This window comes from Gavialis gangeticus, unplaced genomic scaffold (genome assembly GCF_001723915.1).
Source record: "Gavialis gangeticus isolate Ggan-Ray unplaced genomic scaffold, GavGan_comp1, whole genome shotgun sequence".
Lineage (NCBI taxonomy): Eukaryota > Metazoa > Chordata > Crocodylia > Gavialidae > Gavialis > Gavialis gangeticus.
The window spans coordinates 21,051,980-21,067,109 of record NW_017728997.1 but is presented as its reverse complement, the minus strand read 5'-3'; the positions used below and the strand labels follow the sequence as shown (position 1 = coordinate 21,067,109).

General features: G+C 43.7%; 1 protein-coding gene across 2 annotated transcripts in view; it reads right to left on the bottom strand.

Annotated features, from left to right (window-relative positions):
• Positions 1-5,868: 5,868 nt before the first annotated feature.
• The window catches only part of UROC1 (urocanate hydratase 1), a 67,588-nt gene continuing 58,326 nt past the window's right edge, over positions 5,869-15,130 (bottom strand). Inside the window, exons 19-20 of one of the 2 annotated variants that reach the window (XM_019504921.1) lie at positions 11,907-12,006; positions 5,869-6,095 (exon numbers count right to left, since the gene is read on the bottom strand). In XM_019504921.1, coding sequence (XP_019360466.1) covers positions 5,958-6,095; positions 11,907-12,006 — 238 coding nt within the window. In that variant the 3' untranslated portion in view covers positions 5,869-5,957. The remainder of the gene's footprint in view (positions 6,096-11,906; positions 12,007-15,130) is intronic. The other variant, XM_019504922.1, reaches the window with a different exon arrangement.

Sequence of the window (15,130 nt, the reverse complement as noted above, 5' to 3'; positions counted from 1 at the left end):
GTGTGTGTGTGTGTGTGTGTGTGTGTGTGTGTGTGTGTGTGTGTGTGTGTGGAGATAGGAGTGCCACGGGTGGCTAGCAAGAGTGCGGGTGATTTGAAATGGCAGGTGCTGGGCAGATGCACAGCTACAGAAAACTGTAGTTACTCAAAACTGCACAAGCACCCATGATACAAGTTTTGCCTGTCGGCAGCCAGAGGCACAGGGCCCCAGAGCCCCTGTGCCGATCTCGACAGCTGGCAGGCTTCGTGGCCTCCGCAGGGGCTAGCAGGCCTACAGCTTTCGTCTTGCCGCACCTTAATGCACGCAGGGTCACCCATGTCACGAGTTTTGCTTGTCTGCAGCTTGAGGTGCAGTTTCCCTGAACCCCCTGCACTTATCTCCTTAAAACTTGGCAGGCTTCATGCACTCAGAAGGGGCTACCATTTCTGCAAGTTTCATCCAAATCAGGCCAGAAATAGCAAAGTTATAGGCTTTTGTCCTTCCCCATTATAGCCTATGGGCAAAACATCAAAACAGCATTGAAATGCGAAATGTTTCAACTTGCCTCATTTTGTTTTGAGGCTGTGTTGACTATGCCTGTTCCATTTCAATCTTGCTGTTTTGACCTTGAAATGGGTCGAAGCAGTGTCAAAACAAAACTGGCGGCAAAATTTCGCACAGCCCTCGTAGCTTCCCCTTTGTCAGAGGCATGGCAGCAACATCATTAAGGCACCTCACTAAGGATCCAGAGCTGTGGGCTTCACCTCATACTGAAGGCTGCCCTTGGCCAAATCTGCTGTAAATGGATACCTGGTCATTCATGCCTGGGTATCAAAGGCAGCTGGGCATGAGGCAAGCCACATCATTTCCATGTGGGACCACACTAGGACAACCGGTTGTCTTGGCTTGGCTGGATCTTTGACACCCCCTGCAACACACTTTCATGCAAAACTTTAGGAAAATAGAGCTCCTATACATGTGCAGGGAGGCTGCTCAGATGTGCTATAAATCAAGTACGTCAGAGCAGACTTGATTAATTCAATCAGCTATTAGATAAAGTACCAAAAAGCACCACTGACGTGTGATCTATACAGGCGTTGGGCAAGCCGGGTCAAACTGATGTGATGCCTCTTCTGGGCATGTGGTGGGCTCTGTGTGGGTGCACTGAGCTGAAAGTAAAACACTGGCTTCTTTTTTTCCATGTCTAAGCAGTAGGGGTGTGCGAAACAGGCCCTATTCGATTTGGATTCAGCCCGAACCAGGCACAGTGATTCGATTAATTGATTTGGATCACTGTCCCTAATTCAATTTGGCTGAATCCAAAACTGAAGATTAGATGCTGATTCAGTGAATCAGTGATTCGGCCACAGACACATCTTTAAATTTTTTCTACATATCTCGAGGTACCAGGTGTGGCTCATGAACGATGTGATGCTGGGGTGGATGGAGCGTCCCACAGGAGTGGGGAGCATGCTTGACGGTGAACCTGGAAGTGGACTAGAAGTACTTCCAGTCCATTTCTGGGTCCGCCAGGGAGCGCACAGGGGGCGCCCCCCATACCCCCTCTAGCTTATCGATCAGCTGCAGGGGGACCCTGGGTTCCCCTCCGGACCGAGGAGGCACCAGTCACCAAGGCGGGGAGGGCCACTGCGTGCTCCCCAGTAGACCTGGAAGTGGACTGGAAGTGCTTCTGGTCCACTTCCAGCTCTGCTGCTGAGTGTGCTGGGGACCCCCACATTCCTGTGGGACACTCCATCCACCTCATCATTGTAATATTCATGAGCCACCTAGTACCTTGAGGTATGTAGAAAAAACATTTAAAGCTGTGTCTGTCTGAATCTTTCCAAATCTCTCTGAATCGATTCGGAGGGTTCCAATTTGATTCCAAAAGATTAAAGGGTCTCCTGATTCGATTCAGATTCGGCCACTGAATCAGGCCAAATCTCTGCCAAATCGAATCAGCAACCACAGCTTCGCACAACCCTCGTAAGCAGCCTTAAATATTAACATAATTGTGTCCACACTTGGGCTTTTGGAAACTTAAACATTCTAGTATATAGGATACTCTACAAATATACTCCCTAACTGAAATAATTAAAGCTGTATAACAAATTCTGTGTAGGCCTGAGTTTGAATTGACCACTCCTTCATTCAAAACACAGGCATGTCACTGAAATGCCTAGGCTGGACACTTCACCTGCAATCATAAACTCTCCTCACTGATTAGCTTGTCAGTCGGTACAGAGAACTGGGGCAGAATGAGCCCCATTAGCGGGGATTGAGAGTTGCTGCAGGGGAAGAAATGCTGTGCAAAGAAAAGAGGAGAAATGAAACAGGGAGAAATGGAGCACAGAGGAGGAGAAGCAAAGGACAGGAATACAGCCTAAGGGAGAACAGATTTTCCCACTGAGTGAAGTTGAAGGCAGTTGAAAAAAGTTATTATAAAACACAATGTCAGTTAATCCAGAAAGTCCCTATGCTCCTCTTGATTTTGTGTAGTACTTTCCTTGACACCAGGGAGTGCATTACCGTGCACTGAGGTGATGCCCCATCCAAACTTCAGGCTCCAGCCCGGAAACCGTAGTTGAAAGCAGAATGCAGCCCTTTCCTGTATCCCTTCCTCCTGCATTTCTGAAAAAAGGAAAACTATGACACGTTTCTGACAAAAAGGATAAAATAACCGCAGAGCATTTTGTCCCCTCAACTTGGTATAATAACACTCCCAACTCTATAGTAGGTCCAATAAAAGATATTATCAAACAAATCTTTTGGCATTTGTACACGCCACGGGGGTCTCCTTTGGCTTAATTCTACCTAAATTGAAGCGGTGGGTCTTTAAAAACAACGCTTCAATTTAAGGCATTGTACACAACATGGCATGTACACAAAGGTCAGGCCCGACCCTTACCTGCTCCTCCAGTGGTGGGAAGGGAAATGCGAACTGCTGGCAGGATGAGCGGTCCCTGAGGTGTGAGAGGGACCTGGTGTTTCCCTCCATAGCAGCAGCAGCACCCCAAAAGTGGCATCCGCTTGCAAGCACCCAGCCTGAGCAGTCCCGGAGGGCACCACAGCTGCGGAGAGAAGCACCAGGCCTCCACGCAGCTCAGGCAGGGGAGAAAAAAGTAAAAAAATTAGGCTTGCCACTTTTTTTTTTTCCTTCAGTGAAGCCTGCCTGCAAAGGCTGCTGCCAGGCTGCCTACACAGACTGCCTGCACAGCACCTGAGGTGCATGGGGCCCAGTGCTTTCCTCCACAGCAAACTAAACCACCTTGGAGATCTTTCATTTTGCTGAGTCCAAAGTCATTTAACATGCATTATGCTAAGGTGCAAACAGCCCGCCATTAAAACGCATTATGCCACCGACATGTGCAAACAGCTGCACCATTAAAGCGGTGCAAAAAGGCATTAAATCACTTTAAAGGCCAATTTTGTGGCGTGTACCAATGGCCTTGCCTCTCACCTATTCTCTGGACCATCGCAGCTGTGACACGATCTGAGCAGTAATGGCATTCTGAGGAACATACAGCAGATGGTGCTGTGGCACTATTCAAACCATCCTCTGAGTGCAATTACTGGTATTCTGAATTTACATTGATTTCTCTTGACAATGTAATTTTATATTAAGTCTTGAACAGCAAGAATTGTTTCCTTATGTGGAACTATAATGAGCTGAAGACAGTTCCAACAGTACACCAATACTGACAAGCTACTGTTATTGGCTAATGCTTCCTGTAATGCAGTAATAAGTGCAAATAATAAGGCCACGGTTTTATTTGAGGCTAGCCCCATGTGGTGCTTGGGTGTAAACCCCTTCCTTAACAGCCTGTGAAAAGGGGAATTCACCTTGGTTTCCTTGTACCTAATGCCCATAATTATCAAATGGTGACAATGCTGCTAGAAACCCCTAAGGAAGTCAGGCCATGGTAGGGCTCTCCCGCTGCCTGCAGTAATTAGACCTAAGTAATTTGTAATGTTCTCTGATGGGACACCTCTTTGCTCTGCCCATCAGTCTTGGCCTTGGCTGTAGAAGCATTTTGAGCATCTTCTAGAGGTAACTCTTACAGAAGGAAACGTCTTTTGAACAGCATGTAGTCCAGAACAAGTTAGGCATATCCCTGTTCAGAACATGAGAAATGAATCATGGTAAAGTGTGTTAGCAGTATTTCAGGCCTCTGTTATTCCTTAGGGAAAAACCAAACCTTTACAACCCTGTCGTATTTATCCAATGCTTTGAGATCATTGGCAGAAAGGCTTCTAAAAAAACAAAGTATATTTCAATATGTATGTACGCTTCATAATTCAAGAAGGGCAAAGGATGTCATTAAGTATGCTACATTATTCATGGATTGATTTCAACCCTTTGCTTCCTATTGCATCACCCCTCTTGACTTGTGCATGCCAATTAATAAACAGACAAACCCAACTGAAACTGCCTGCAAGAAGGTCTGAATCCAAAGCTCTTGCAGAGACATGAAGTTTGAAACGTGTTGCATTTTCTGGGTAGTTACTCGTGTCTGAACAGTCCTGCCATGCCTTTAAACAATGAAAAATATACTTGAAGTCAAAAGGTGGTAACAATTTTGCAAGAGACAGCTCTTGAGATTCTAACTTTGGGTCCTCTCCAATTCGTATTCAAATCAAAGGGAGTGCTTTCAGAATGGTTATATGCAGGCATCATGCAAGTTAAAGCACAAGGTGTCAATCTCGGTTTAAGAGCTACTTACATTTTGGTGGCAGTTGTTCTTCTGTAATATATTGCCATTTCTATCTACCACAGGTTGTACTTCACAAGCTGTTTGGCTCCAAGGAGAAGCCAAATTTTTACAGTGAAGCTGTAGAGAGTACGGTACGTGATCAGGAGAAAATGTGATTAATAGGGCTACACTGTAGTCTACAGCGGTGTTTGAGACAACATTTGGGATGCAGAGATTTGGCACTGACCTGGTTTACTGCGTGCCAGCTGCAGAAGCAGAAGGTTGAATATAGTCTACACAGTATCTATATGCTCCCAGCAAAAGGACACTTCCCACCATAAAATGCCCACAAATGGTGGGGAATTAGGCCTTGTACATGGACTACACAATTCAGACACTGAATGAAGCACACGTCTGTTGGACTCTGGCTCTGAATGAATACTGAACAACAAAGCGTGCACAGCAAGTAGTAACAGATCTTTCTTTGAAGATTGTACTAGTCCTAGCAAAGGTCCGTCATGACTGGAAAGAACTAAGTCAAACCTGAACTTAACAACAGTTTGTAGGAGCAACAGTCATAGAGAATACTATGGTGCAATTTAACTTTGTGACCTAGCATGTGATAAAGTCATTTGTATATACAATTGTAAACTCCCAAACTTTGCCCAAAGCAAGCCCTCTGACAAATAGAATCAGTAATTTGGCTTGCACTTGCACAAACATTCACAATTAACGAACACTACAAGTGCGGGTTGTCATCTCCACTTTCATGTGGATGAATGGAGGCACAGAATACCAAAAGTAGCCTTGCCATAACTAGTACAACTCCAAATGAAGGCAATGGGAGATAAATGGGTTTACAGCAGGGCTGAATTTACCCCACAAAAAGACACAAAGTGATATGACCAAGGTGATTCACTGACAGACCTAGGAATGGAGCCATGAATTCCTGGTTCCTAATCCCATACTATTCAAACAACTGCCCCTTCCCTCAAAGACACAAGAACCTCCTGAGTTTCTGATAGGTTAGATAGGAATGGACATTTTGAATGTAGTTAGGTACAGATTGCATACCCCTCATATTGAACAGCTACTCAAGACTGCCTGCGTCTTCAGTGAGTTCTGAATCAGTCCCAAAATATCGTGAGTCTTGAGACCACCTTGTGAATGATGCAGAAAAAGAACTGCTCATACAGAAGAGACATATGCAGTGCTTTTATTATTTTACCAGACAGAGCAACTTCAAAATCAGTCTGAAAGGAGAATGATGCATTCCGAATGCAGTTAATGATGCAGGGCTTGCTCCAAAATGCCTTCATCTACCACGTGTGGGAGAGTCACCTTCAGTTTCCCATTTTCATCCATCGCTTGGCAGATGGTTTCATAAGCATAAATATTGCCTGACCAACAGCGTCTGGCCACCTGTCAGAGCAAAGCAGCATTAAAATAAACAAGTGCCAAAATGGCAACTCTCTCCCCCCACACATCTGATCCCACATGTGTGTGTACGTGCATATACACACACACATGCACACACAAACATACACGTTATAACAACAACTCTGTCAAACTCATCTAGCTCCTAGTATTTTACTGTGGTAGGATGTTAGTTTTGTAACATCTAGCTCCTGCATCCCAAGCATATTTTTCAAATTGCTTTTGGATGAACTTCACACATTTGAGTCCTATAAAATATAATTAAGCTGACAACACTGGGTAGAGCCAGGTACACTATAAGCAGGTGCTTTGCATATCTCCCTCATAAAGAAATCTTAACGCACCTCAGCCCAAATGCAGCTGCTGTCTCAGACAGAGGGTAGTTTTGAGCAATCACTGCATTTATAATGGGAGAAGGGAGGAGATTGACATCACTGCACATATTTTCAAATTGAAACTCTGGTAAGGTGCAAAAACCAAGGGCAAACATCTCAGCTAGAAAAATTCATCTGAAGTCAAAGAAGCTGCATGCATCCATTTCCAATAGCAGAGGACTCAACTCATTGTTTCTAAAAGCAAAAGGTTAAGAGTGCCTACAGAACAGGTATGTCCAAACTAGAATACTAGCTCTGACTCCTGCTTAAAGACGTAAAAGAAATGCTACTACTATGGTGGATTCCCATTACAAAGTAGAGCTGTGAAAAATGGCACTGTTCCATTTCGACTTGCGTTTCAAGGTTTTGACAGAACAGCATTTCATTTCAAATTTTGTTTGGATTTGAAACTGCTGTTCTGTTTTGTTTAATCCAAACAGTGATGCTGTTTCAATACTGTTTTGACATTTCACCCATAGGCTATAACAGGGAAGCTTGAAATAGACTCTCTCACCCGGCAGGCAGATCGGGGCCCAATCCTGGGAGGGCTGCGGAGGCTGTGCCAGTCCTCCTGGGGTTGCAGGCCCCCATCTGCCTGCCAGATGAAGTAGGGATGCCACCTGGGATTGGGGAGCTGGGGAAGGGAACTGAGCCCCATCACTCAGTTCCCCTCCCCAGTGCTGGGATCGACCAGGGAAAGGGACTGGGGCTGAGTTGAGCACTAGCACTGGGCTGGGGAAAGGAACTCAGCCCAGCTGAGCTGAGTTCCCCTCCCCAGTGTGACCATCGCTGGGCTGAGTTAGTTTCCCCAGCCCAATGGTCGCGCTGGGGAGGGAACTCAGCTCAGCTGGGCTAAGTTGCCTTAGCATTGGGCTCAGTTCCCTTCTCCAGCCCGACTGCAGCTGAGGCTCAGTTCTCTTCCCCTGCACTGTTATTGGCTTCCTGCAGCCCAGCCACAGAAGATGGGGAGAGCCAGAGCTGCGCTCCCCACCTGGCTGAACCTGGAGCCACTGGGAGCGCAGCCCTAGTTTGTGCAAGGGACTGGGTTGTCATGGGCGGCTTCAATTACCTGGACATTGATTGGGAGGAACACTTGACTAGGTCGGATTGGTCATGTAACTTCTTACTATAATCAAGGAGCTCTTTCTGACCCAGGAAGTGCAAGGGCCAACCAGAGGTACCACTCTCCTAGACTTGATCTTGGCTAAAGGAGATGATTTGGTGTGTAGCTTGAACATTGAGGGTAGCCTGGGTGATGGTGACCTTGAGCTCATCGGGTTCACTGTCTGCTGCAAGGTTGACAAATCAAGTAGCAGGATTGAAGTCCTGGACTTCAAAAATACTGACTTCAACTGGCTCAGGGCATTAGTAGGGGAGGCGATGGGGGACCAAGGATGTCCAGCAAATGGGGTGCATGAAGAGTGGTCATTCCTCAAGGATACACTCCTCAAAGCACAAAAGAAAACCGTTCCCATGATGAGGAAAGGTAGCAGAAGGCCTGGGAAGCCCTTCTGGCTTAATAGTGACATTGCGGTCCTCTTGAAAAAGAAAAAAGAGGTGTACACACAGTAGAAGCTAGGGACAGTCCTCAAGGAGGACTATACAACAGTCTTTGGTATTTCACCGGACCAAGGGGAAAGGCAAGCAAGATAAGGATCGCAGGGGGTATGGTGGGAATAATAGCCTTCCCACTGTGAGCTGGTGCAAAACCAACTAGAAAAGCTAGACATTTGTAAGTCAGCAGGACCAGATGGACTCCATCCAAGAGTGCTGATGGAGCTGGCTGGGGTCATCGCGGAACCCCTGGCAAAGCTCTTTCAGAAATCGTGGCACACAGGGGAGGTCCCTGAGGACTGGAAAAGGGCCAACATTGTGCCCATCTTCAAGAAGGGGAAGAGGGAGGACCTGGGCAACTATAGGCCAATCAGCCTAACCTCTATCCCAGGGAATATCTTGGAAAAACTCATCAAAGAATCTATGTGCGATACACTCGTTGAGGGTAAGATTCTGAATGACAGCCAGCACAGCTTCATCATGGGTATGTCTTGTCTTACCAATCTCATCTTCTTCTATGAACAGGTCTTACACGACCTGGACATGGGGGGAAGGTTGACATTATATACCTAGACTTCCAAAAGGCTTTTGATATAGTATCCCACGATATCTTCATGGAAAAACTGGAAGATTGTGGGCTTAACTGTTCAACAGTTCAGTGGGTGGAAAACTGGCTGTGAGGTAAGACCCAAAGAGTTCTCATGAATGGATCTGTGCCATCCTGGCGAGAAGTGGCCATTGGTGTCCCTCAGGGGTCCATGCTTGGACCGGTGCTTTTCAACATCTTTATCAATGATTTGGATGTGGGAGTGAAAAGCTCGCTGGCTAAGTTTGTGGATGACACCAAGTTATGAGGGAGTGTGATCATGCCAGAAGATAAGTTGCAGATACAGGCAGACCTGGACAAGTTGGAGAGTTGGGCAGACCAGAAACAGATGAAGTTCAACACTCAGAAGTGTAAAGTGCTCCACTGGGGGGCAAACAATCCCCAACATACCTACAGGCTCGGTGGCAACAATTTGACTTGCACCGTGACCGAAAGGGACTTACGGGTAGCGATCGAACATCACATGAATATGAGACAGCAGAGCAATGCTGTGGCCAGCAGGACAAAGAACACACTGGCATGCATCTCATGCAAAACTAAGGATGTGTACTCCGCACTGGTGAGACTGAAGCTGGAGTACTGCATCCAGTTCTGGGTGCTGCACTTCAACAAGGATGTGGAAAAACTTGAGAGAGTCTAGAGAAGAGCCACCCATATGATCAGGGACTTGCAAGACAAGCCAGACGAGGAGAGGCGGAGGGATTTGGGCCTCTTCAGCCTACAGAAAAGAAGGCTGAGAGGGGAGTTGGTAGCAGTTTACCACTATGTCAGCACATCAAGAACTCAGTGAACAGCTGTTCACCAGGGCACCCCTGGGGAAGACCAGGAGCAATAGATACAAAGTCTTGGAAGGCCTCTTCAGGTTCAATTCTAGGAAAAAACTCCTTCACAGTCAGGGTGTCCAGACTGTGGAATAAACTCCCCCAAGTGGTGGTGCAGTCACCTACCCTGGAAATCTTTGAAAGGAGAGTGGACAGTCACCTTGCTGGTGTCACTTGACCCCAGTTGTCTTTTCCTGCCTAGTGCAGGGGGACTGGACCTGATGATATACAAGGTCCCTTCCAGTCCCTAACAAGCTATAAATCTATGAATCTGACTCAGACCTTAAATAGGCAAAACTCTCAGAGTGAGTATAGATCTCAGGTAATAAATACTTCCTCCTATTCAACAGGCTTGAAAGCTTGTTTTATTACGTGTTACAAATCTGCGTCTGTGGTATTTGCTCAAGCTTAAAGCTGTTAAAACAAGTGAATGTTTAAGGTCCCAATTTAACAAACCATTTGAGCTTCTGCTTAACATTGGAGTAATATGTTTCCAGGATCATAGAAATAAAAGCTGGAAATGATCTATTAAGTCTGCTAGTTAATTTCCAATGCTACTCATATATGATATTTCCAGGGCTATATTTTCTAGAGTATAGTCCAATTCCTCTCCATTCTTGGATGTAATACAGGTGACATTTTAAGACAATTTTTAAACACAGTGCACCAGGAATTGTGTTTTCCCTTGCAATAAATAACAGTGGTACAAGTTTTACTTGCAGACTGTTGTTTTATAGGCTGTCTCAGAGAAATTATGCTTGTTAAGGGTCTGCCTCCAAGACACAAGCCTAGAAATTCATTTATTCTTCCTCCCTCTTCCCTGATAATTTACCTAGGTCTTCTGTCATATCTAGTACAGGGAATAAATACGAATAGTTCTTCCCACTGACTTTTTTCTTTCCCTTTTTTTTGGGGGGGGGAGTGGGGAGAGGAGGGGGGGACAGAGGGAGGGAGGTCCCAACCTCTCTGGAGATAAAGTAGTTTCAGTCCTAATAGAAGGAAGGCAACATAATTTGCCAAATTCTTATGAGAAGGAAAAGAAACCAGACCATATCCAAACTGGCAAGAAATAGCATAGGTCTGCATGAGACATCAAATCATTGTGAGCAGGACAAGTCTTCTTGAAGATCCATGAGTTTTGACCTTTATAATCATGCTGCATATAATTACACCTTGTAGCTGGTTTGTCTGCAGGGTTTGAACCAGGACCTCTGGATCTAAAAAACACGAGCCACATCTGCTTGATCTAAATTAACAGAAATATTGACTCTGAGGCAGGAGCAGAGTCATAAATATGGTCTACCCAGTAAAGGAAGACAAAGACATACAGTGTGTTAGCCTGGGTAACACTCCCCCAAATCAGGGAATCTCAGCCCTAGCTTGCAGTCTGTGGCAATTCAGATCCCCATACAAACCAGTATTTTATGAGACATAGGTCAACATAAATAACTTGATCTCTGCTGCATCTCACAGGGTGTATCTACATGTGAAATTAGTGTGCTTGAATAAATTCTGGTGCAATTTGCAATGGAGTTTATTTCTTCATGGGCACAGCATTTACACGTGTGCCTGGGAGTGCAGCACATTGAGCTGGGGTGGCACAGCCCCAGCTGTCAGAGGGTCCAGGAAGTCAGCCTGCCAGCCTGGAGCTGCTCCACCCCAGCTCAACATGCTGTGGAGGGGCTGGCTAGGGCACGAGGTATGGGGCTAGCCAGCAGGCACTGTAGCATCCTCGTGCCCCAGCCAGCCCTAGTCACCCCTAGTCACCATCTACACATACATTGTAGTGAACTAAACTCCATTATAGGATAGTACTTGTGTCAGGCAGTACTATCCTACAGCAGAGTTAATTAGTTTACTGTGGCCTAATAGTGCTGCACATGTAGACAGTGACACTTTACTGCAGAACGAATTAGTCAACTCCTCAGTAAAGCACATGTGTAGAGGCATTCACAGAAGCTTAATAGTAACATCTGGATTGAAGGGTCTACAACATTTGAAAGGTATAAACCCTATTACATATTTGTGGCAGCAGATGCCTATTTTAAGGGTAGCTTGGGCTTACTTCTCTTTCCGCAGTTAATGAAGGCAAAACACTCCTTGACAAACATGGTCCATGTTTAGGCACTTTATGCTTTTTGAGTGCAAGAGCAATTGCAGGTACTCCAGGCTAAATAAGGTCCCCAAGTGCCTTGATTTATTGGGCCTCTCTTTTCAGCATGATCAAAGGCCCACTGAAGTGGATAGAAAGACTCCCTTAATTTCAGCGGGTTTTGGATCAAGCCCATAACCAGGACATAACAGAGAAAAGCTGATAAGAATTTTCTTACTGCACACTTAGCTGTGGTACTGTCTGCCTGCTCCTGGGACACCAAGCACTTCATATTATGAAGCAGAAAAGCTGTATTTAAAATAAATTCATAAAGGAAATTTTGCTTACTCCATTGGAAACATCCCAGCTGAGCATCATCTTAGCTCGCTTCTCAGCCTCTGAAGATCCATCCAGAACAAGGCCAAATCCTCCATTTATCACTTCACCCCTTAAAAATACAAATATTTATATATTCAAGAAGAATAGCTAATCCAACTCTATCCAATAAACTCCCTCCTAAGTTTGATGGAGAAAAGGGAAAATCTATATTAGGCCTGGAAAATATTGTTGTAATGGGACAAAGGACACAATCAATGCCTTTTTATATTTAAAAGATGGGAAACTAGCAGTTCAGGAAGCCAAAGTCCTAGTCTGGAATAGGATAAGAAGCCCATGCTGTACTTTCCCACACCACTTAGCCATGAAGCCCATATATGACTCATGTGGCAGTACCAGAAGTTAAGCCTACTAGAAGTCTCTTGAGTACAACAATATCTGTAGAGCATTTGCTTTAAAAAAACCTCTTATATTTAAAGAAAGTTCAAGATCCTTGACGACTGAAAAATTAAAATGACTGGATTTCTTATAGATTAAGGCATTCATGTTTACTACATTATTTCAGTGATAGAATCATAGAAAATTAGGGTTGGAAGGGACCTCAGGAGGTCATCTAGTTCATCCCCCTGCTCCAGGCAGGACCATGACCAAAGGGCCATACAGATAACTAGACAGAGGGGTACACTACTTGTTCTCTGAAAGCTAAAGCGAAAGAGTGTGTTTAAGAGATAAAAAGTATTCATGATTGATATTACATGCATTTGTCATTCCACAATCAGAAAATTATTTTTAAGTTGGGTACATAGATGTTCAAAGCCAACAGAGCTGAATTTTCAGGATGTGGCTTGAAATTGGCTAACACACGTGAGCAGCTAACGGATGTCTTTGCAGAAGCACCAGTTTGCTTGTAATGAAATGGGAAAAACAGTTTGTTGGTTTTTTGGTTTTTTTCCCTGGAAAAAAGACTATAAAAGCACACGGCAAAATTCCAATCTCAGTCAAAACCCATTCAGGATCAGCATCTAGCCTTTCATGGCTTGACACCAGATTCAGGCTCTTGTCTTGTCTGTTAGGCTTTTTTGTTAATCTGTGCATGAGATAAAAGGCATAGTCTACTCTCAGTTACACCCATATAACTTGAATGAGCATAATGGGCATGCTATGCTACTCGACTGCGGCCAAGAATCAAGCCCCAGTCCATCTTCCTTAGCCAGGGCAATATTCTTCTTTACTCTAGATTTTCTAGTGCTTGGTCTAGTTTTAAATGTTCCAAGAAATGGAGCTTCCACAACAGTCCTGGGGAGACAATGTAATTGCCCTGTAGAGATCTAAAGTATTTGCCAGTAGTCTGTCTAAATTTTCTTACTTTTAATGTAATCTCATTACTTCTACTTATTTCCTTGTATCATCCTTAATAATTCCTCTCTTTCCTTAATATTTATTTATGCCCTTGAGGTATTTATATGTCAAGTTATCTTTTGTTATCATATATCTGACGTAGGCATATTTAAATCTAATCTTTCCTGGTCAAATCAATCCCTTTAACCACATCATTATTTTTGTTGCTGTTCTCTGAACACCCTCTAGTTTATCATTACTACAGGTGGTCAACCTTTGTTGATGAAAAAAGTTTCCTAATAAGATAAGGGATTTCAGAGAAGTTGACATTTTCACAGGAAACTATCACTTGATAAACATTTTCTGATCTTTTAATGGGAACCTTTCAAAAGAAATCTTGCTTTGAATTGTTATTTTAAAAATGCAAAAAGTATCAACCTTTCAAAATGAAGTATTTTGTTTCACTTGTTAGTGTCAGTATTTTACTCATTTCCAAATAACATTCTTCAGGATTTTTTATTCACTGAAGAATTCCAGTATTTCATCTTTTGGTTTCATTTAAATCTAAAAACAAATGGTAAAATATTATAATTCCCAAAAAAAGCATATTCTATTTTCTGAATAGCCATAATCAATTTCTTCCCAGAATGAGGTGACCAGAACTGAATATGATGTTACAGGTGCCATTACAATTATCTCCCAACTTCACGATGCCTTTGGTAGTCCAAATTTGCACTGGTCATGTATATATGGTAATGTATTGCACTGAATAATCATGCCCAGTGTGTTGTCTGCCATATGATCTTTTAGGGAAGTCTTCTACAACTAGGCACCCAGGCTTGAAGTTAAGCAAGACAAGTACCAGAGGTTAGCACTACTGTGAATTAAAAGTTTATGATGGTTACTTGTTTAAATATACTTTTTTTAAATAAAAAGGGACAGGAGAGGTCTCAGTTAGGAATGAAGTTGGTCAGGATTCATACAAGTCCAGAAATAGGCCTCTGAACCTGGACCTCTGACTAAATTCTGGTGTCGGTCACACACAGTTAAATAAGAAATAATTCCATTTGTTTCCATCTGGGTCAAATCCACCAGAGATGCAACTAGTAGTGAATGTGAAATTGGTTGAAGTTGTAAATCCAGAATAATGGATAATTTGGCCCACTATCTAAAAAAATGCATAAATTAAACTCAAAACAAGTCAGATTTGTTAGGGTGGATTTTCTGACAAAACCTCTCACTTTTAAAGGGGAGCACCCTGCCTTCATTAGCATCAGGTCAGATTTTCAGGTAATTAAAGAAACATGTGACATTTTGACCTACGCTACCTCCTATAATTTCCAGATGTCTCCTTCTAAGGTGATCAAAGAAAACAAGGCCCCTCTCACAATCAAGATGTCACACTGTCAACTGTGTAGTTCAATTCTTAAATTACCACTGCCTTTTTGTTACTATAGGTTACTCAGGCTTTGTGCTAATGCATATTCTCATGTAAATAAACAGGCTTAGAGAAACAAATGGCATTCAGTTGTGGTAGCTACGGTCAAGCCACATCTGAACCCATCTCAACACTGCATATGATGCAGATCCAGCTAAATAAATACTAATCCTGCTTTTCTGTTAGCATTATAAGGTTATAGCTCAGTAAATCAAAACACATGAAATACATTTTTTAGCTTCATAAGGAAGAAGCAACAGATCTGTCAACAATTCTGCTGAAAATGAAACATCTGCAAATGAATCTGGCTGCCAAACACAGTGCAATTGTCATTTTTTAATTCTCTAAATGGAAACATTCCAGCGTCAGCTTGATTTCTTTCTATGCACGTGCGTGTGTGTGTGTGTGTGTGTGTGTGTGTGTGTGTGTGTGTGTGTGTGTGTGTGTGTGTGTGAAAAAT